Source organism: Seriola lalandi, unplaced genomic scaffold, assembly GCF_002814215.2.
Source record: "Seriola lalandi dorsalis isolate HSWRI2012SDOR001 ecotype SW California unplaced genomic scaffold, Sedor1 jcf7180002054901, whole genome shotgun sequence".
In the NCBI taxonomy this organism is placed as follows: Eukaryota; Metazoa; Chordata; class Actinopteri; order Carangiformes; family Carangidae; genus Seriola; species Seriola lalandi.
In genome coordinates this window covers 6,351,867-6,372,848 of record NW_019525453.1, presented here as the reverse complement: position 1 = coordinate 6,372,848, position 20,982 = coordinate 6,351,867, and the positions used below count along the sequence as shown (strand labels likewise).

At 39.0% G+C, this 20,982-nt stretch overlaps 1 protein-coding gene across 2 annotated transcripts; it reads right to left on the bottom strand.

Moving 5' to 3' along the window:
* Positions 1-219: 219 nt before the first annotated feature.
* On the bottom strand, positions 220-20,230 carry ttc13 (tetratricopeptide repeat domain 13). Of its 2 annotated transcripts, none has more exons than XM_023430338.2 (23): positions 20,030-20,230; positions 18,165-18,259; positions 16,815-16,890; positions 16,644-16,714; positions 16,410-16,475; positions 15,931-16,023; positions 14,362-14,478; positions 14,160-14,270; positions 11,415-11,497; positions 11,101-11,242; positions 10,684-10,858; positions 9,752-9,908; positions 9,078-9,208; positions 8,856-8,988; positions 7,901-7,993; positions 7,579-7,662; positions 7,203-7,287; positions 6,950-7,059; positions 6,490-6,625; positions 5,376-5,455; positions 4,581-4,659; positions 3,137-3,216; positions 220-3,053 (listed from the first exon to the last, which is right to left on the bottom strand). In XM_023430338.2, exons 1-23 carry the CDS (start codon positions 20,196-20,198, stop codon positions 2,939-2,941), a joined length of 2,481 nt encoding a protein of 826 aa, XP_023286106.1. In that variant the 5' UTR covers positions 20,199-20,230; the 3' UTR covers positions 220-2,938. The 2 variants fall into 2 exon arrangements, with proteins under 2 accessions (XP_023286106.1, XP_023286107.1); XM_023430339.2 differs by having other exon boundaries at positions 6,950-7,056.
* Between the last annotated feature and the right edge of the window lie 752 nt (positions 20,231-20,982).

The following is a 20,982-nucleotide window of genomic DNA, read 5'->3' as shown; positions in this document are numbered from 1 at the left end:
CACAATTTGTCATGGTAATGTTTTTTAATAAATAATTGTTTTTTTTAAATTAAGACTTTATTAAGCAGATTTCTCTCTGCACACGGAGGACACTGGCAAATAGGGGTCTACTCCAAAACCCCAAATCACAGTCTTATCTTATCTAATCAACCAGTCATGTAAGTTTTTCTCATCTTGATTTCTTCTTGAAGGTTTCCAAATAACAACAAGAGACACTGATAAAATTGTCAACCAGTTTTATTGACTGCTGAACTCTCATTCACTCATTCATTAAAAAAAATTCCCTCCTTCAAGTTTTAAGCTTTAAGATAGGTTGTGCACTCCTCGCTCCCCCGCACCACTTCATGACTGGGTCACCGAGTGCAAAAAAATTAAATAAAATGACAACCAGTCGGCATAATCATTGATATGAAAAAGAGACACAAAGCAAAACAAGTGTAGGCCATCCACTGTCAGTGATGCAGGAATTGAACTAATTTAATGACAAAATCAGTAAACTGGACATTCAGGGATGATTATTTAAAGGCCTCTAAATCATAAAAGCTGCAATTTAAAAAATGAAATTTGCTCAAAAGCTTTTAGATAATGTCATGTGAATTACCTGCTGACCCTTTTTTCTCCTTGTGCTTAAACTTCCATTGATGAGTCATTAAAAACAGAGACAGCAGCTGGATGCACACTGGCCTCAATATCTGACACTCAAGTATTTAGTTTCATCAGGTTGCTGCATGTAAACGTCACATCAAAACTTCCTTCACAGGTTCACCCCATTTGCCGGATCAGAACAAATTCTAGAAAACAATAAACACCATCAGTTTGATGATTTGTATTTGTGCACATGCAATTTCCATGAAATGTTTTTTTTTTTTTTTTTTTACTAGAAATCTACTTAGTTGTTCATTTTTTGCAGCTAGAATTCAATCTTGTCAAGCTTGAAGAGATCTAGAGAAATTCAATTAACAAAACGTGGTGAAGCTCAAACTTTCAACTAATAAACTTTCACTACAGAGAAAAGTTTCCGAGATCTCATTATTCAATTTCTTCCCCAGATATCCATGAGCTTGACAAGACTCAGTCACATATGTAGGAGAAAAAAAGGGACATGGGCTCTTTTCTCCCAAATTATTGCTGTGAGTTGTTATGAAGAAGATCTTATACAAGCACGAGATGTTGAGGAAACCCAAAGAAAAGACACAGATGTCATTCGATGCCATCTTAAGGAATGTTAACAAAGGAAATAACAGTATGTGCTGTGCTTTTCCTCATCTGTAATTAATCCTTGACAAGATCCAACAGTCAGAGACATGAGAGAACATTCAGGAGTTTACATTTTTTAGCTTCTATCAGAGTTGCTCAGGTTTCGATTTTTTTATGTCTTATATGTTAAAGGTGAGATTAAATCAAATAAAAGAACTTTAAAATGGAAAAAGTAAAGTTTCACTGCTTCAAATCTCACTACAATATAATAACCAGGTTGTTTTTACTTTTCATTCACTTTGGTTGGAGGAGACAGGTGGGTAAGGGCCGCAGCGGATCATTTACTTTCATTACAAATGAATTCTAAAAGAAAAAAGTGATCAATGTGTCTATAAAATATCAGAAAACTTGGTTGTTGTTTTAGTTTTTTTTGTCTTTTACTGGGTTTTTGTTGCTTCTTTTTCCATAAACGGACGGAGACATGAGCTACACGGGGACATACATGTATCTACTGCCTATAGTAACTAGTTGATGTGCACTGTTATGAATATTGATTCTGCGTTAATAATTTGATGTTTTCTTCTCTTTTCCTGTCATGTCAAATGGTAAAAAAAAAAAAAAAAAACTATAAAGAAAACTCAACAAAATATTTAAATAAGAGAAAATGCCTCCATAAAAGTGACATTTATTCAATTCACACTGATATAAAACTGAGAAAAGCAGAAATAACTCATTTGTTCACATTTGAGAAGCTTGAACCAGAAATCTTTCGGTATTTTTGGTTGGAAAAATCACGCAAATGATACAGTTTGTCGATCAACAAACCGATTAACTGACTGAATCTATTCAGCAAAAAACAAACAACTGGGCCTGATACTTCTCTAAAATCTCTGACTGTGACTGTCGTTTTAGTTCAGCAGCCAACTCGTCTCTCCTCCAGCCCATTATTGGTCACATTAAAAGGAAGTGGGGTTCAATACCCGAAAAGAGAAGCGACCCTTCCTGCAAGTGTTGAGAAAGCAAAAATAAAAAAGAGACTGCTTCAAGTATCCCGAGTGGAATTCAATAGCCCTGAAGGTTTTTGTTTCATTTCTTTAAGATCCCTGAACTCCCTCTCTGCTGATAGGCTGGACTGTGAGTGAGCACAGCAGTGGTTAAACAAAAAAAGTTTAAAGTGCCAATTACAATCTTCAATGTTAAATAAAAACTTTGATCCAAAACTTAAACGATTAAGATCCAATTTAACATTCTAGCTAATCTAAAACTAGGGATTTCGGCATGTCTATGCAGTGGAAGATTGTTCATGCTGATGGTTCATGAGATGCAGTTTGTGCTTTGGGTGTTTCAGCGTGAGGCCTATAAAGCAGAGAAAGAGAGAGGGTGGACAGAATCACTTCTGCATCCCAAACTAACTGAAATATCCTGCAAACAAAGCAGGATCTGGAGAAGTGTTGGGATACTACGATAAAATAAAATAAAACAGATTCATCACTTAAGAGGAAAAGCCTCAGGGCGTAGGGAAACAGACTCTCCCCAAAAGTGTCAAGCAGCTCGATGATTTTCTTTCTAAAAATTTAAACAATAAACACTAAAGCCGAGATAAATTTTTTTAGTCCAGTTGTGTTTGGGCTGCAGAAGAAGACAGTCCCTTTGTTCTGCCCAGTGTAGAAGCTCTATTATTATTATTATTATTAATATTAAGACTTTATTGAGCAGATTTCTCTCCTGCGTAGAAGCTGTGTTAAGACTTCTTTGGACAGTGTGAAGACGAGTCTGTATTGAGAACCTCGATCATCGTTCTGGTTGACGGGAAGGTCTCTGCTACAGATGGAAGACTCTGGTACCAGCTCGGTAAACTGGGGAAGAAGAACAGTTCTAGATAAGAGTCCCTGCAAAGTGGAGCAATAAGAAAGAAAACAAACGTGTTTTGTCTTCCTACCTCTTCAGATTCATCCAGCTCTTTGCTGTTTTACTGAAGCTGTCTGGACTGGGTGTGGTCATGGCTTCAAAATCCACCAGCTGAAACAATATGAACACAAACGCAGTTTAGAGGACACACACACACACACACACACACACTGTACACGCATTTCACTGCCCGAGGCCTTGTCCATGTAAATAAAGATTAATTTGAAAACACATTTCAACTCTGAGGGATCAATACATTTCAGAGTACGTTTTCTTTGTTCTCTGATTAATCCGATTCAGATGTTTTATTCCCTCAATAAGATTCTCAAGTTACCAGACAGTCTTTAGTCAAGCAAACAGAACCTTGGATGATACTTTATCAGTCAACAAGCTTCCTGACTGACCTCAGCTGAACTTTTCATGAACTTCAGCTTTCTGACTAACACCCGATCACACTTCTGCGCTGCCTTGTTTCCATCCAGTTGTGACTCTGTTTCAGGAACAATGTGTCTTCTTGGCAAATACAAAATAGGTGAGAATTTCAGACAAGCTGACCGGCTCTTCTTCTTCTAGATGTCTGGAATAAACAAAATCTTTGTATCCATCAGTGGAGTTACAAGCAGACTGTTATTGTATGTAATTTACACCTGAACACTGACTGACTAGCTATTGTTTTAAAATAAAAAAAAGGGGCTTATGAAATGAAACTACCCTCTGAGAGTTACACAAGCTTCTAACCTGCTCTGCTTTAGGTGTTTTGTTTCATTTGGACACACACACAAAAACACACCTTTCATAATAATCTTTTACACAGAGTGTTTTTTGGCTCAGAAACAATACATCCCTTTTCAGACGTGGGATACATTACTGCGTTTAAAAACTGATGCCTTTCTGTTATTAAGACATAGCTGCCTTTTCAGCTTCATTCATTACTGACAGAACCAAAGACAGGGTTGGGCTGGAAAGTATAAAGTTATCAAGGAGGAGGCGTGTTTTCTGTTGTGATCAAATATCAAGCTGGGACTAGAATTTAATTTATTTTCCCCATTTTCACATGCTCTATGTAAAAATATTTTGCTGGATATTCATTTATTCATCACGGCAGTTGGATGAAAGCTGAAAATACAGGAGGGAGACAGATGGTCTTATTAATACTGTGGTGGAACAAGTTTTTTTTTTTCCCCTTTGCAACTGCTTGTAAAATGTCAAATCAACTAATTCACAATAGTTTGTAGTTTATTAAAGCAATATTATTTTCCATGAGCATAGGAGATGATATTTAGATTGATCTTAATCAGGTATGCAAGATCAGCTCAGACTTGCAGTGTTAGAGGTGTTACAGAGACGTTAGCAGGTCCGACCTAGTGATACCTTTTGATATTAAAATGCTACAGGCTTTTATTCAGACGTGAAACCAAAATGTTAAAATCACATTTATGTAAAGAGGTGCATGACTGAAGCAGCTTTATCTTTACCTTTCCTTTAGGGATCCTACCGATGACCTCTTTCCCACTGGCCATCAGTGCCCCCATCACGACCGAGTACGCCACCACACTGAGGAGAAGCAGATCAGGGAGACGCTCTGTTACACGCTAGCATCATAATTACAGCTACGTTACACGCTAGTCTTTGAAAATAAATCAAACTGGAGCATTTATAGCACTAAAACCTGCAGCCTAGCCAGAAACTCCATGTGGAGGAAAGAAAGCCTTCTTCAATTCATGTTTAACTTTATTACATGACATCCACAAGGTTTCAGCACGAGAGACCTCCGATACACATGCTGAATTTCTCAGAGTGCTCCTATAAGTTTCAGACATCTCTGCCAAAGGAGACCTGAATCTAAACATAAAGTGATTTGACGGTTACTGGCACAATAATTAAACCTACCACAACAATATCTCTGTCAAGGAGGTTATGTTTTCACCTGTCTCTTGGTTTGTTTGTTTGATTGTTTGTTTGTCTGCAGGAATGCGCAAGAAACACTGAATTAATTTGCACCGAACTTGGATTTTTAAATTACTTTCCTAAACACTGCGAGTGAGGGAATTGTTCGATGTTTCGTTTGTCTAGTCTCTCAGGACATAATGTTTGGATCATGATCAAAGAAAAACCAGACATATTTATGGTGTTGAGATCTATGACTTCTCATAAATCTTGATCTCACAGACAAGTGTGGGACTTGTTTGGCCTTGGCAGAGGCCTTCTAGACGTTATCACTGTGGGAATATTAAACGTTACGCCTGCGGATGATTCGACGTAGAAATTACCTGGATCCTCTGGAGAGGGGCATGAGGTTGCAGAAGTAATAAACCAAGGAGAGGATCAGGTTACACAAAGCGTCTGCATCCTGAAAGAACACAATTAGTCACAGAGTCAACTGTACAGCCCTTAACTGGCACGGAGCAAAGCTTTCTACAGACATGTCGTCCATTTTTAATTTGTGTGTATTGTCTTCATTTACAGTTTATCCAGACAGGGTGAAAGCAGAAGTAATAAAAACAACCAAGAATCAAAACACAAGAGGAATGTACATGTTGTTCCAAGTATCGGTTTCAGAGGAAAGTGAATGATTGTGTCTAGCAGTTACAACAACAAGGACACTGTTGGGTTATCAGTATAAATGAAGAGCTGAACAACAGGAGAAACAGAGGGAGGACTGGCTGTCAGCACAGACTTATAATGTCAAAATGCTTCTGTCATGTGCAATAATGTTCCTCTAAAAACTGTTTTTCACTGCAGCTCAGCCTGTCAGTCACTTACAGACATGGATGTGCAAAACCAGCTGGAAAACACATTCTGCCGAACACTGTAAAGTGATCTATTTGTAGAATTATTGTGATAATCTCTGGGGAATTCATTCAATTCCCTGACTTTGCCTGTGTAGAAAATTGAAAACTGCGGTACGCCTGGAGAAGGGAACAGAGGGAAAGGAGGGGAAATAAGAGGAGAGAGTAAGAGAGGAGGGGAAGCTGGCTGTCTGCTGTGCTGAGTGACGACCTGAAATGACACTCAAATGTCTTGTTTTCTCAAACCAACTGTCCAAAACTCAAAGATATTCAATTTAAAGAGAAAAGCAGCAAATCCTCATATTTGACAAATGTTTAAACGATTATCAAAAATGTTGGCGATGGATTTTCTCAGCTCCACCCATTACATTTATCTTCAGAGGTCAAAAGACACCTGCCTCTTCAACACAACTGAGGTGAATGGAAGTTTGTTTGTGCTGTTTAAAGCACTGAAAACAAATTGATACTCAAGATAAGACAGTGATCTGTGCATCATGTCATCTCATATATCACTGTATTGTACATCCTCCTGTTTTCTATCATCTATAGAACTCTGAAGGAAAAGCTTCTAGCTGAGTGCAGAGATAAATCTTACCCCGAGTTCAGTGGACAGCATTAATGCTTTTCCTTTAGCTGTGAGGTCTTTGTAGATGGACTCTATCTCTGACTGGTACTGCTGTGTCCGCTCCTCCGTCGTCTGGGTCTCCACTGAGAACAACATGTTGCCCACCCTAACAGACAGAAACTCGCTCATTATAATCCAAAGTAACTGGAAAGCTTCTGCAAAAGGATGCAAGGAAAATGTCATTGTCTGCTGTGATAATCAGGTTTAAAATGACTAAACATAGTGCATACCTGCATATATCTAGTTCGCTTGTCCTCCCCTGTACCTTTATTTACCTTCTACGAGCTCCATGCATTCAATTTTATATTTATATATATATATGTAATGTTAAAATGTTTGTTTTCAAATTAAACATTTATTCAACATTCATCTTTAAAATGACGCTTAGTGTTGAAGAAAGTGTTGCTGTAAAATTTCACACAAATCGTACCTGTCTCCAGTAATGGTGATCGTAAAACCATCGTATTCTTTCCCAGTATCCTTCATGCTCGGCACCTTGGAGTTGACCGTGAAGCCATCTCTGGTTTTACTGTTAAACTGCTTCAGGAAATAAACACACAAACACAAACAGACAACCATCCTGGGTTTTCACTGCTGAACAGCTGATAGTGTCATTTACACATTTATACATTTGACATGAGGAAAAAAAACATCCCTATGAACCCAGTCTTATCCCTCTTTACCTTCATTATAGGAAGAAGATCTTCTACTTTGTTGACATTTTCAAGAGCCTGACGGACTTCTAGTAAGCCTCTGGGGTTGTAGGCCCTGAGACAGATCATAAGAACATATTAGTTACAGAGCAGCAGCAAGAAAACTGGAGACTGGGGAAACATCAGATTGGAAAAAGTGGCTGTCAAAACATTCAGGTGTGACATGCTGATGCTAGTCACACATATGCAGCTATCACTGGGTTCAGGCTCGGCTGATTTGTGGAAGCGTTTGAGGTGATAAGATCAGTTTTTCAGTGAATGCAGAGTGTTAGTGATGGAAAACCAAGGAAAGATTGAAAACTCATGCGCTACATAAGAAACTCGACAACGTTTTGGTGAGATTTACCCGTGGTACACAAGTATTCTGTCTTTGATGAAGTCCAGGATGTTGTCAAAGTAAGCCAGGTATCTGATGTTGATAATCTGTCCTCTGTAGGGATAAAGAAAGAAAGGAAAGGATTTCAACAGACTGGCATAAAAGCGCTTTGAGTGAGCTTGTCAGACCAAGGCCAGAGTGAAACAAGATCTCGGTCGCATTGAAAGGGATTTAAATAAATGTTTTTACACTACAAAGCTGAGAGAAACCTTCAGCGAGGCCACATGGTAACACAAGTCACTCAATGGACTCATGAGAGTGCCTGCCACCGTCGTTGGTGCCAGCTTGTTACCTGATGAGATTGATGTGATTGTTGAAGCCTCGACTGAGACTCCTGGCAGGCATCTGGTCTAACCACAGGACTGGCTGGTCTGGATCGGCGATCCTAGCAGCACAGGAAATGCCTGTTTAGTTTCTCAACACTGAAATCCACTCAGTCAAAGACTGTTTGAAGGAACATAATTTATCTGATTTAGTCAAAAGGAGAGAGGAAAAGTTTACTTTGTTATATTTCTGTATTTGGTCTATTTCATTCATCACTGTAAACGAACCATGTTGTGTAAACAAAAGTGATTAAATTAAACAGTTTAGAGAATTGAGTGGCCAACTTCTCAGTTAAATGTGCTGTAATTCAACTTTTCTGGCTCTAACATAGTAAAACCAAATATGAGCTCCAGCCTAGATTTCATTTTTTTCTTCAAGACTGTTGAAGTATGAAGAACTGCTAACTACCATGCATCAACATCTGTCTTCTTTTTATTCCCTTAATCCCTTGAGTTTTCGGGTTATTTCCTGCAGATGATTAGGATTCCACAGTTGCTCCTGAGGTGCAATTTCTTTTGGAAATATGATGGAAACGCAAATTTTTACGTGTTTCGGTCATTGTTCTCAGCCAGCCAAACCAAAGTTACACTTGGATGCTTTAAGAGTGGCTCAACCCTAACATCTCTTTTGTGAGAGTCAGTAAACTGTCACTGTATTAAACTGTTATTTGATCCAAGGGGCTTATAAAGTTCATAACAACACAGACAATCCAAAGAAAATTGGGTCAAAAAAATCCAGTTGAAAATTCCATCTAGACCCCCAAACATCTGTGAAGAACTATAATGCTAACTAGTAAGCCAAACCTTTGAACACAACGTTTATATATAAATCGGGGATTCAATGTATTTCCTGAGTACGTGAAATTTGTGGCGTGTTCAAGCTGAAAAAGTGGCATTACATTCCTCTTTAAAAAAAGTCCTCACCTCCTCCATTTAACAGCTATATCAAACATGTCTCTCCACTGCATCTGCCTGGTCTTGCCATTGACTCGCACTTTGGAGTTGCTCCATGTTCGATGCATGGCCTGCATGACCTCCAGGGTTGCTAAACCCATGGCTGGAAAAAAGTACAAGCAACGGTTATTTTTTACTGCTGTTGTTAATACTTTAATGATCTTTATGAGCTACAGCAGTTGGCACTGGTACCTCTGTGTATTCTCCTGTTAGGTAAGAAACCCGGAGTGTCATATTGCATTAGCGCCCCCAGATGGTCGGCTGTGCATATCAGCTTCTGAACTTCGCTGCTGTAGCTGTCAAAGTTCTGTGGCAGCACGTCCCTGTAAACCACAGAGAAGAGGAAGAAGTAAAGGATGAAGTTGATCAAAGCTTTCATACTGTGTGCAGACTTTATTTCATCTGGACTGAACTGTGGCGACCTGTCAAACCTCTGAAACATCTTTATATAACAGAAGAAACAAGCTTCAGTCTGCTGACAGATGCATATAAAAACATTTCCCCGAAAAAAAAAAAAAAACTGGAGCTTTCATGTCACATGGAAAAGATGGCAGGTGTTAGCTTTCAACCACTAAACGCCGTCTGCCTCAGCTCTGAGCTCATAAACACTGCTACCAACTGTAGCTCAGGAAATTAGGGTGGTATTTCCTCACGATGACACAACTGAGGTCAAGTATAAGACAACCTATTGTAATCTCAAACAAACCCAAAACACTGTATGAATCTTATCTGTTAATAGTTTTCTTTGCAACTCAGAGCAATTTTTTACAGGGACAAGAACAGATATCGTTGTATTACAGCTTACAGTTATGATCACAGTTATTGTTCCAGGAGTGAATCAGTTGTAACAGACCCATCAAACCTACTTGATATGTGGCTGCAGGCCCGGCTGCTCTTCATAGTCTTCTATTAGGAAAGGCAGGTTCTTGGCCCAGTGATTCTTGAAGTTCCCTGGTAAATCCTGGTCCACGTTGTACTCGGCTACTGGGATGTCAAGGTGGGAGTGCAGGTAGCGAGAGTACTCTGGTAGAAAAACAATGTGGGGCAATAATATAATAACACATAATCTAAAATAACAGCCATGGAAGTTAAAGTTTTTCAGAAGCAAGACATTTTTTTATCTTAACTGACCCTTTAAAAGAGAAATGTAAAAGTATATAAGATAAGGAAAAATTTACTTTTGACTTTAGGATTAGCTGTTTTTTTTACAAATTGACACTGCACAATAATTATATGAAGTCTATTTTTCAACATTTTTTGCTTAATATACAGTTTCAAGATGACTTTCAGATCAATTTTCTATGACTGGTGGTAGATTGAACATATGTTTATATCACATTCATATAGTCTAAACTAAAGAATTATCCAGTATTAAGAAAGGAATACACCATCCTCGTACCACTGATAAACTCAACTGACAAGATCTTTAGTCTTTAGCCTCACTGTGGCTGTCATTGCCTAGAAACAAGCGTCACAAGTGCCTGGTTATACTGTCCAGTTAGTAGAAATCAGTCAGTCAGAATCAAGAATATTTGGTGGTCAAGATATAAACTCTGGTGAAACGCTGTAATGGATTAAATTATTTTTTATCTTCTTCTAAAACACGATTTGAGTGGTTGTTACAACAGCATCTCAGAGTAGGAGGTTCTCCAGAGTTTAAATAGACAAGATTTAGTTCCAAAAATAAAAAACAGAACATTTCAAGTGCATTCAATAAAGTTTTAATGTGTGCAAGTCTATTATGGAACTTAATATGTAGGTGTTTGCCCAACTTGTGTGTGTAAGGTGGCACACCAACCTCTGAGGTATTTCACTTTGAGGTATTCAGAGCTGGCCTTCTGTCCCAGGAGAGGGTCGTTCAACATGACTTTAGTCTGAGCTTTGATGCCCTCATAGAACTGCCCCATGGCCACATGACTTAACCCCTTCATGTACTGACACACCTCGTTATAAGGCTCCAGCTGAAGGCACCTCTGGAGGACGAGAGAACAAGAGGAGATGGTGATGAGTGCACTGTACATTTGTCGTTGTACTGGTAGATAGTTACTACTAACCCAGCTGAAAGTGCAGTTTAAATCTGTTGCTCAAATGTAATTCCATTATTACAGCACAAAAGAAACAATGTAGGACTGTCTGAAATTATTACAGCCTGGTAGAAGAGTGACGGACCAAGTTATTCTATTCAAATGTGGATGAATCAGGCGGATTCTTCTACCTTGAAGTTCCCTATGGCCTCCTGCAGCGAGCCGTGGTGGTACAGCATCATTCCTCGGAGCTGGAGGGACTGGATGTGGTTCTGGTTCAACATGAGGGCTTTCTGGAAACTCTCCATTGCTGACTCAAAGTCCCCCAGCTCTCTGGAGGGAGGAAGAAGACACCAAAAGAACAACAATTGACATACTGTTAGTGAAGCAGAGGCGAAATGTAGGACTCTCATTATACTATATTGTTCCATGGAGAAATACAAATTAGAAAAATAAACAGTGAATTCAACTGGAAGTAAAAAACAATACCACAGGGTTGCTGTACCTGTAGGCCTGTCCTAGGCTCTTGTATGCATCTATAAAGTCAGACTTCAACTTTAATGCCTCTTTGAATGTCTCAATGGCTTCCTGATGAGAGAGAACACAGTTTTCACAGTCATAACAGGAAATTGCAATAGGGAACATGTGGATAGACCTAAAATTCCAACACAGCAGATCATTCAGGCCTTGTTTCAGATATATGCAGATTCTCTCCACATTTTGTGGCTCACACGATCCTCAAAATGCGACTCAAATGTGGGTCAAGCGACTACCTCAAACAGGATTTTGCCACTATGCTCACATTTCTCATTTCGTATGGGGAACTGCAGATACTGCTACAGAGAAACTACCAGTTTCTGGTTGGCCACACAGACAGAGAAGAGACTATGTGGTGCCTCCCCTGGAGCATAGACTTCAAAAACCTGAGTTGTTTGGCAAATGCAAGTCAAATGTGTTAGGGATATATCCATCTCTGCAGCAGATGTTTTAGAGCCACCAGAGAACTGGAGAGATGACAGACACTGCCAATTAACTTGTCATACGCATCATCTACTTTTCTCATTTTATATTGATTTTGACCTTTTGTTCTTAGTCTTAAAGACCAAATGTCTTTAAAACTTTAGAAAGCCTCTCGCTTTTAAAACTGTTAGCTCAAAGCAGCTATACAACCAACTTAATTCACCATAGTTCATCAGAGTATAAAGGGAGCCAGGAATCTCATGAGAGGAGGCAAATGACAACCAAACAGACTTCATCATCAAAACTGCAAATAATATAAAGTATTTCTAAGGGTTTTATCCTACCATCAAAAATATTGTTCTTAGAAAACTACCCTATAATATTATGATATCATGCCCATGTTTCAATTGAGCTTAACTTAGAAGCTTTCTCACAGAAGTCTGAATATGCAGGTTTTTAATGTACCAGGGTAACATTGAAGATAAGGCATGTTGATGTTTAGCAGTTATAATGTTTACTATGTTCATCTTCTTAGTTTAACATGTTAGCAAGCTAACATTTGCTAATTAGCACTGAAACTAAGTCAAACTGAGGCTACATCTATAGAATGTGCACTTCAGTTCACACATGTTCCTGGCACAGCAACCTACAGTATTTGCTTCCTTACAGACTGAAAACTCTTTCCAAATAGCAGTATAAAGAATGTTCATTGTTAGTAAATTAAAGTTTGACTATGCGATTATTTCATGAAGTGACCAAGGAGCACCTAATGAATCATTAGACAAAAGGGCTTATTCATTTTCTTCCTCAGAGAAAAGACATGGCTCAGTTAGTCTGTGCTGATAAAAAGCCAATTGTGCAATGTTGACTTTATTTCCTTGAGTACATGGTGCAGCAGATTCAACAATTATGAAATAGCACTTCAACTCTCACAGAGTTAAAACTGGTATCAAACTATATAGCACTACTGACTCCATATTTTGTATACTGTGTGTTGTTGTTTGTAGTCAACTGTTAGCTGCCTGAAGGTGCTGTGCAGGGACTCCGTGAGGAAGTTGGTTAACAGAGGTGGCAAATGCAACCAAAAACCACCACACATGCCCATGACTGGATATGAAACACTACAGCTGAGGTGCAGACTGACAACAGACCAGCCTCGTAGCTGTAGACACTGCTCTGTACTCCATTTAATCTGACATCAGTTTATCAAAGTGTGAGAAATGCTGTGATCGCAAGGTTTTTTTAAAAGGTAGAATTGGAGACATCTATCATTTTAACCTTCCTCATGATGCATGGAGCAACAGATTTAGTTTTATTTGAACTGCTCTTCTAAAAAGTAATCTGAACAAAGGAAGAATTGTCCAGACAGAGGTGAGATGTCAACTATTTAGCTGGCAACCCCGCCACAAAGTGTCTCTACTTTGGTCACCAATTTACTGCAAAACAGCACAATACATTTTAAAGTTTGGCCTTTTCATGGGTGAAATAACACCCAGGTTTATTTGTTACTGTGTGTTATGACATGATATGACATAGAGGAGACAAACTACCTCCACAGCAAACAGCTACATGAAGCTCGGGTGTGAACAACAGCAACCACTTCCTTCAGAGAGGCCAGATCACAAAAAGAAAAACTGTATTTGGTGTGATGTCGTAATCTCTGAAAACTTGGTTTAAACTTACAAACCAGGAAAGTCCTTGCAACTGCTCGTATATGAATTAAATCTATACAAATGAAAAATAGTAGATAATCTTATACATACAGTAAACATGCAACACAATGAGTTTCTGCTTAGTCCATGTCCTAACTGATATTTTTTATTAATCTCTTTGTCTCATTTCAACTTCCCCTTTATGTCCTCATACGCCATACTGTACGTGTTTTTCATAGATTCGCAACATTTTTAAACGGTGAAGATGATTCTCAAATGATTTTCATGAAGATTCATGTTCCTATTGCACAAAAGCTGTTATGTTTCCATCGACAAGAGGACACTGGCCACAGCATTTTACAGGAAACAATGGCCTCTTGTCACGTTGACAGCTCAGAAAAGGCTTCCAGTAACAGAAAAGTGAACAGACAAATGGAGATAGAAACGAGTGAGGTGAGGATTATGCACTAGAGTCAGTTTAAGAAAGCAGAAAAAACAAACAAAAATGAACATTAAATGAGATGTTTGTGCTACAAATGGTATTTTCAAAAATCTGATCCTCACTTGTTATTTCAATAATCACAACATAAACAGTTAGAGTCACAGATTTCTTTGAGGAAAAAAAGCCAACAACTTACTTTAAGCATGCCTCTGTGGAAGAAGGTGAGGCCTTTATAAAGCATAGCGATGGGCTGATTCTTCTTCAGCTCCAAAGACTGCTGGAAGTCTTCCATAGCTGCCACATAGTCCTGGTGGGAAGGTATAACACAGGGTCAGCGCATGGATGCATACATGTGTGTATATGGACACATGCACTTACATAACAGCTGAGCATCGAACCTCTGAAATGAAAAGCAGCGTTCCTCTGTGTCTGAAGAGTCGGGCCGAGGGCTGCAGCTGGATGGCTTTGGTCAGATCACCCAGAGCCTCGCTGATACGACCCAGAGGAGACAGGATCTGAAGACGCATAAGCACACGTCAACACACATACAGGTAATGTACATTAAAGAAAAAAAAATCATACAGCTTTATTTGTTCATACACAAAAAAAGGACCTTGTCTTTCCCATAGTTCAACTTTCAAATTAGTCACTATAGCTAAAAAAACAAGTTTGTGGCTTCTTTTGAGGAATCTCATACTGATGTTCCTCTTTTCTGAGAAAAACAAGAGAAAAAGCAGAGAAAGGAAATAGGAATAGGAAAGGTCATTTTTTCAGGCTTATATACTTATATTTTTTTGGTTCATACTGAATTGTGCAGGAAGAGAGTGTCTATTCTTCCATCCAGCATTTTTTTTTTTAAATAGACCTAAACATTTTTGTTTTAAAAATAATAGGTACGATCTTGAAGAACAGGATTTTATGAAGAATCTAATTGGATCATAAACTTGGCTTTTGGGTTGCATAATGTTGTAGAGTTTGTCTGATTCATTCACAACAAGAATGTAAGAGAGTAACATTCAGTATCTCAAAAAGACAGTGGTCCTTGGATGAACACAGCATTGTGCAACTACTTTTCTGGCATGTGCGGGTCAGATTGATTACACCAGTGACTCATTCAAGCGGTATACTGGTCACAGAGAGTAAACCGGCTCAAAGTGAAACCAGGTGGTGAAAAAAGTGTGATTCTTTGAGCCTTCAGCGCTGCGGACACAGTGACAAAGCATAAACTCACATGACTTCACGGCTTTGCGTGTGTGTGCATTATAATTACTGAAGAGCCTCGAGAGCTCCAACACCGACATCACACTATGTGTCACATCTTGAATATTCATAAGAATAAAGTTGGGAACATTTTGTCCTTGAAGCAGGCTCCCCCTTTTTTTTTTTTTTCCCAATCTCATGATTGAATTAACACTGATGCTGAAGAAAATTACCACAACTTGCTTGGCATCGCCACTTTATAAACTGCACTGTTTTCGCACATTGTCTTGGACTTTAGGTGTCCTCTTTTCCAGTTGCACACAATCAAGAAACACGATAGAAGATATTTCCTACTCTTTACCACATCACAGGCTCTAATTGCATCAGAGATAATCTTAGACTCGGTACAAATCACGTTGTTGAGAAGCCACTGATGCTCAGCTGATTAGACATCTAAACTGATCAGACACACTGGTGATTAATGATTCGTTTCAGGTCATAAACAGCACAGAAATTAGACACTTTACCTAATGGAGCAAAACTAAGTTCCAAATTGGGAAATTTTATCAGCTAAATTAGATCCACTGATGCCAAGAGCTGGAGACCCATAAAGGTTGTTTTGTCAATTAAAAGCTCCTCGACTGGAGCATTAAAAATACTTTGAGATACTGGAAGAACTTCAGAGAGAAAACTACACTGAATCGATGGGCTTTGGCACTAAGCCACTGCCTCTTTTCACCTGACCTCTGTACATGGTCGGGCCTTACCTCTGCTCTCTGTTCGTAGACCTCCGGCCAGTTTGGCTCGAGGGTGATGACTCGGTTGAGCTCATACAGTGCCAAGTCAGCATTCTTTATATCCTGGCAAGGAGACAGGGAAGGGGGGCGGCAGTTTAATTTTGTTGACATAAAGCTTAAAATACTGTGAGCAAAACTAGGAAAAAGGCCACAAACAGCTAAACACACATAAACTGGCATTCGACTTTTTTTCTGGGGGGCACACTTCCATAACCGCAGAGTCCTGGCAGATTGAATTTGAACTCGCCGAATGTCACGCTGAGTCATTCGGTGTTTACCTGAAACTGCTGCTGTCACCAAAATTCAAAGAGGCATCACAGCAAATACAGTCTTATAAAATATAACAAGATTTTGAAGGAACGGTCGAACAGAAACAGATAAAATATAAAAGAAAAATATAAAACCATTGAGAAAAATATAATTCTTTAAAAAAAAGATCTATCACTCACCTGCAGACTTTTCTTTCCATAAGCTATCCCTCTCCCATATATGGCACTGACGAGCTCTGGGTCACCCTGTATCACAGACAAAACATGTCAGAAAATATTCCCGGTTTGAACCCAAAGAAATTAAGTTGGGTTTTAATTCTAGCTCTGAGAGAAAGTGCTTCATTCTTGAAAGCTGCATTAAGAGTGAATATTTGCAGGAGGCAGGTTTAGCAGCTTAAATGGATCCAAACACACCTGGAGTAAGAGTGAGAAATGCTTGATGGCTTCATCATAAAGACCGTTGCCTATCAGAACGTAGCCTATAGCTGCAATCACAGAACAAATGATGACGAAACAATTTCGCAAAATTATGTAACTCAGTTCAGCATGAATATGATTTGAGTTTAGAACAACTTTCCAACTTACCAAGTTCTTCATTTGTGTTGTGGTTATCTACAGGGAAGGGGATTTTTTTCTGCTCTATAAACAACTTGGCCTGGTTCTGTGAGAGATGGAAAGAAAAAAAACACACTACATGAAAAGAGAGACATACATCAGGGGAGAGTGCAGACACGCAAAGCTGAGGAAACAACAAAATAATGATTTCCTGTGTGAAACCAGTAACACATCGAAAGAGCAGAAGATAAACACAGAATCTAAATATTGTGAGTCTCAGAGGTGTGAAAACTGAAAACCTATGTTTTCTGTTTGTTTGAAAGGGTTAGAATCTAGTGACAAAACACTACAGCCATAAATTAAAACATTTATCCAGGACATTTGTACAAGTGAAAGGTTTTTTTTCTTAACAAGCTTTCCAGTATATCTCAAGGTTATACTCTGCAATTAAGACCGACAGGACGGAGAAGAAAATCCAGTTAAAGGTCATGGATGCTTACTACTGCCAAGCAATTCATACACCATTACAGGATGCAAATTTGACAGCATGCAAATGTTGCTGTGGCAGCATTTTGGGTTTATAAAACAGCAACAAGACAACTGACAAGATACAGCCTTGCAAAATTTAAATTCATCAGATAGTCTTACATCATAAGTGAGAGTAGCCACATCATCAAAATGTCTAACTCATTCTGGCATAAATCTTTTCCCTCCTCGTTAGGGAAGATACTTTCTTGAATGCTCAGCTATTTTTCAACTCTCACTATTACCTCTTAACTTATGGTCAAAATATTCTTTATTGCTGATCCCAAGTGCTTCTCACTATGCTGCAGTGATGTAGAAGTGTACTCTGGGGTATGGTCTGTACACTCTCACACCACTGCTGGGTGTGGCTAAGCTTCTGATCACACATAAACACACCCTTCGCCCCTGATGCTGGGTGTAGTCTGAGGTGCAACAGATTTGAAATTTCAACTAGGAGAGATCAGTGAACCAAAACTTTCCAGCTTGGTTTTAAATTGCTAAGCTAATTTATCTGGAACATACCTACAGTCACTTTGTACACTGTTTGTAGTTTGAAATGTTGTGAGATAATTTCCTTCTTTCAGGTGTAGCTCTATCAGAACAACAAACCATGAACCAAGCACTGATAACAAGAGTGTAACGCTACATCACGTTAACATAGTGAAGTCTTTCAAACATTATTCAACAGCAGAGAAAATAAATGGCCAATAAACTTTCTTGATGGATTCAGAGCTGAAATAATGGATGGCTTGTCATACAAATTTAGTACAGAGCTAGGTATTGTGGTGTTTAGATAAAAAACAAGTGGTTTAGACTCGACTAGAGTCCTTCTTTTCTGTGTGTGTGTCATCTCACCAGGATCTTCTCTGCGTTAAGTGAGAAAACTGACTCGCAGGGCGGGTTGCTTCCCTCCTCACAGTCTGGGTCCTCCAACTGTAAAATTGAGGACTCTGAAAAGACAAGAATTCAAAGTATCAATCAAGGGAAGCACTTACACACCATATTTGTTACTGTATGTATGTATTTGAGACCATTATACATATGTGAATGGATTAATCAATTTAAAAAAAAAAATGGCAGGTGCACACTCCCAACCTGTCACAACTATAGTCTTCTAAGTTGCATTAATATTCTAATATTTCAGAGGAGAAATGTCTGAGATGACAAGCAGGCCCCACCCCACTCAGAGTGGATTCCAAACCAACAAGGCATGTCAGCAATGTGGATTGAATAACTCCATGTAGGCCTAGTTATTCAGACCAAAAGGCAATGGATGAGTGGTTTTGGTTTCAAATGATGTTGAATTCTTTGACAGTTTTGTATAAAAATAACATTTTTAATAAACCACACACCCGTTACAATAAAATCTTGGCAGTTTAAAGTTGCATTTTCATTAAATGAATTACTTAAATGGAAAAAAAAAGTTTAGCCCATTTACAGCAAGGGCAATTCATTTGCTCAAGAATGGCCCCAATAAACCAAAGTGTCCATGACAACCGCTGCCATCATAACACCACATCTCTTTTCAATTCTGTCAATTATTTGTGTGTGGTAAAATCCACAGACACATTTGAGATGCTGCAACCACATTCTGCTGGAAAAATGACTTAATTAATTAACTCATAATGAAACTTGTGTTGCACTTGGGATAAAACACACAACAACACTGCTGTGGTGCTTTAAAATAGTTTACAAATAACTCAGAATATCTCCTCAGTTCAGCACACATCCGTTATACCAAGCAGCACTAACCTCAACAGGATGTCATTTGCACAACCAGTTCACCTGCCACTTATAGGGAACGGGGTGTCAAAAAACTGAGATAAAAAGTAAAGAGCTGTGTGCATAATTTACACTCAGTTGACAATTTATTAGGTACACCTAGCGAAATACAACAGTCCTGCAATAAATCCTACCTTCCTTGTAATGTTCAGTTTTGTGTTGAAACTGTTTTAGAGGGGTGGTGATTCAACTTTATGGCCATTTTGGAGGCTGCAGTTTGTGGTGCTGTGTATAAGGACAGGTATTTTTGTCCTTTTGTCCACCTCATTTATATCAGTAAGGGTAAGCTAAACAACAGAAACACTATGTATAACACAATGCAGTTAAACAGCAACACACACTCTACATCCTCCAAAATGATCATACAGCTTAATCAACACCTCTCCAAACATTTTTTCAATAAAAACTGAACATTATACCCGTCATGAAGGGTGGGTTTTTTGCAGAGCTGTTGTATTAGGCTGCATTGGTTTTAGCTGGGTGTCCATAGTAAAATGCCAACGTATAATGTATATGCAGAATTCACCAGAAGCTCATTACCATCAGAAAAATCTTTCGGTTTTGCTCCGTTAAATTTTGCTGACGGTCAAGGGAACACCAAAAATTGCTTGTCTTTTGATCGGACTCTGGTGAAGACCTCTTCGGGTAAGATAAGATATACAGTTTGTAAAGTGGGTACATCCTGAGCTGTCTCACTGATAGATACACATGGATTTACTCTCACTACTCTCTTTCTTCGATCTTTGGTTTCAAATCCTATTTAACCCCTACCGCAGTTAGAGCAAGAGCTTCTTTTAGTAATCTCTTCTGGGCTGTCACCGCTTGTTGTTATTAGCCTCTTAACGTTAGCTTACAAACGGTTAAGCTAGCCGGGTTACACAGTGACAGTTGGACCGCGGTAGGACGTGGCAAAGTAACAGCGAAAAGAGACACTATACCGCAGTCAGCCGCGTATTCTTCCCACTCGGAGAGCGAGCTGCATCCCTGCTTGTGGAGCTCATTGTTGAACAAAGTCAGGGTGGAGAAATACTCGGTGGAGAAGATTGCCCGAGACAGGTAGAGTAGTGAGAGCGCTACCAAAACAACAGCCCTGCTTGCAGGGGCCATGTTTCTTTACATGTGTGACGCCAGCGAGCGGAAGCTGCTGTAGGTCGACCAAACCGAACAACACACCCCCCTCACGCGCGAGCCTGCGGGAACCAACCAGGAACCAACCGAACAACAATACACTACAAGTCCCGACATGCTGTGTGGCTGTCAAACCGGTCCCTCCAGCGTCAGGTCAAGTCCCCGGACAGACAAAACCAACGAAATGGTTTTCCGTTTTACCTTTCAAATTATTATACTCTTCAAACTGTACAACTGCCAGCTTTAGCGGTTATGGTTTATTCTAAACCTGTAGTTTTTTGTCTAATTAGCCTCTGGTTCTTACAAGATCACATACTGGAGGCCTGTCCAAATTCATGATTCGTGATATTGGGTTGTAAGGTTTGACTTGAGTCTGGGACTTTCCAAATAGGGAAGTGGTCTGAGACTATTGTATATTACAGTATTTTTGTTGATGCATTGATGTGCTAGCAGCATTTATTGCTGTGGCTAGTTGAGAACTAATAAAAAAAATGTACAGTCGGTTGTTGAGATGGTTCATTTGTAGCATTGCATTGTATTTTATAAGGGCATCATAGGTTTTATGTATAAAAAAAATCAACTGAGTAATTGGTAACAACAGCTGTTAGATAAATGTAATGGAGTAAAAAATCGCAAACCTTTACCCCTGAGAGGTAGTACAATAGAAGTATAAAGAAGTATTAAATTATCTATCTCATAATTGTTCCTAAGTACTGCGATTTAGTTAACTTAGTTACATACTTTAGTTACATATAATATGACT

What these genes read in the sequence shown, in the direction of transcription:
- ttc13 (XM_023430338.2), bottom strand. Translation starts at nt 20,198, where the DNA reads ATGGCCCCTGCAAGCAGGGCTGTTGTTTTGGTAGCGCTCTCACTACTC. An exon ending in TCTACGAACAGAGAGCAGAG is followed by an intron (nt 14,479 to 15,930) that starts GTAAGGCCCGAC and finishes ATGCGTCTTCAG; the next exon opens with ATCCTGTCTCCTCTGGGTCG. An exon ending in CGCTGCTTTTCATTTCAGAG is followed by an intron (nt 14,271 to 14,361) that starts GTTCGATGCTCA and finishes CCTTCCCACCAG; the next exon opens with GACTATGTGGCAGCTATGGA.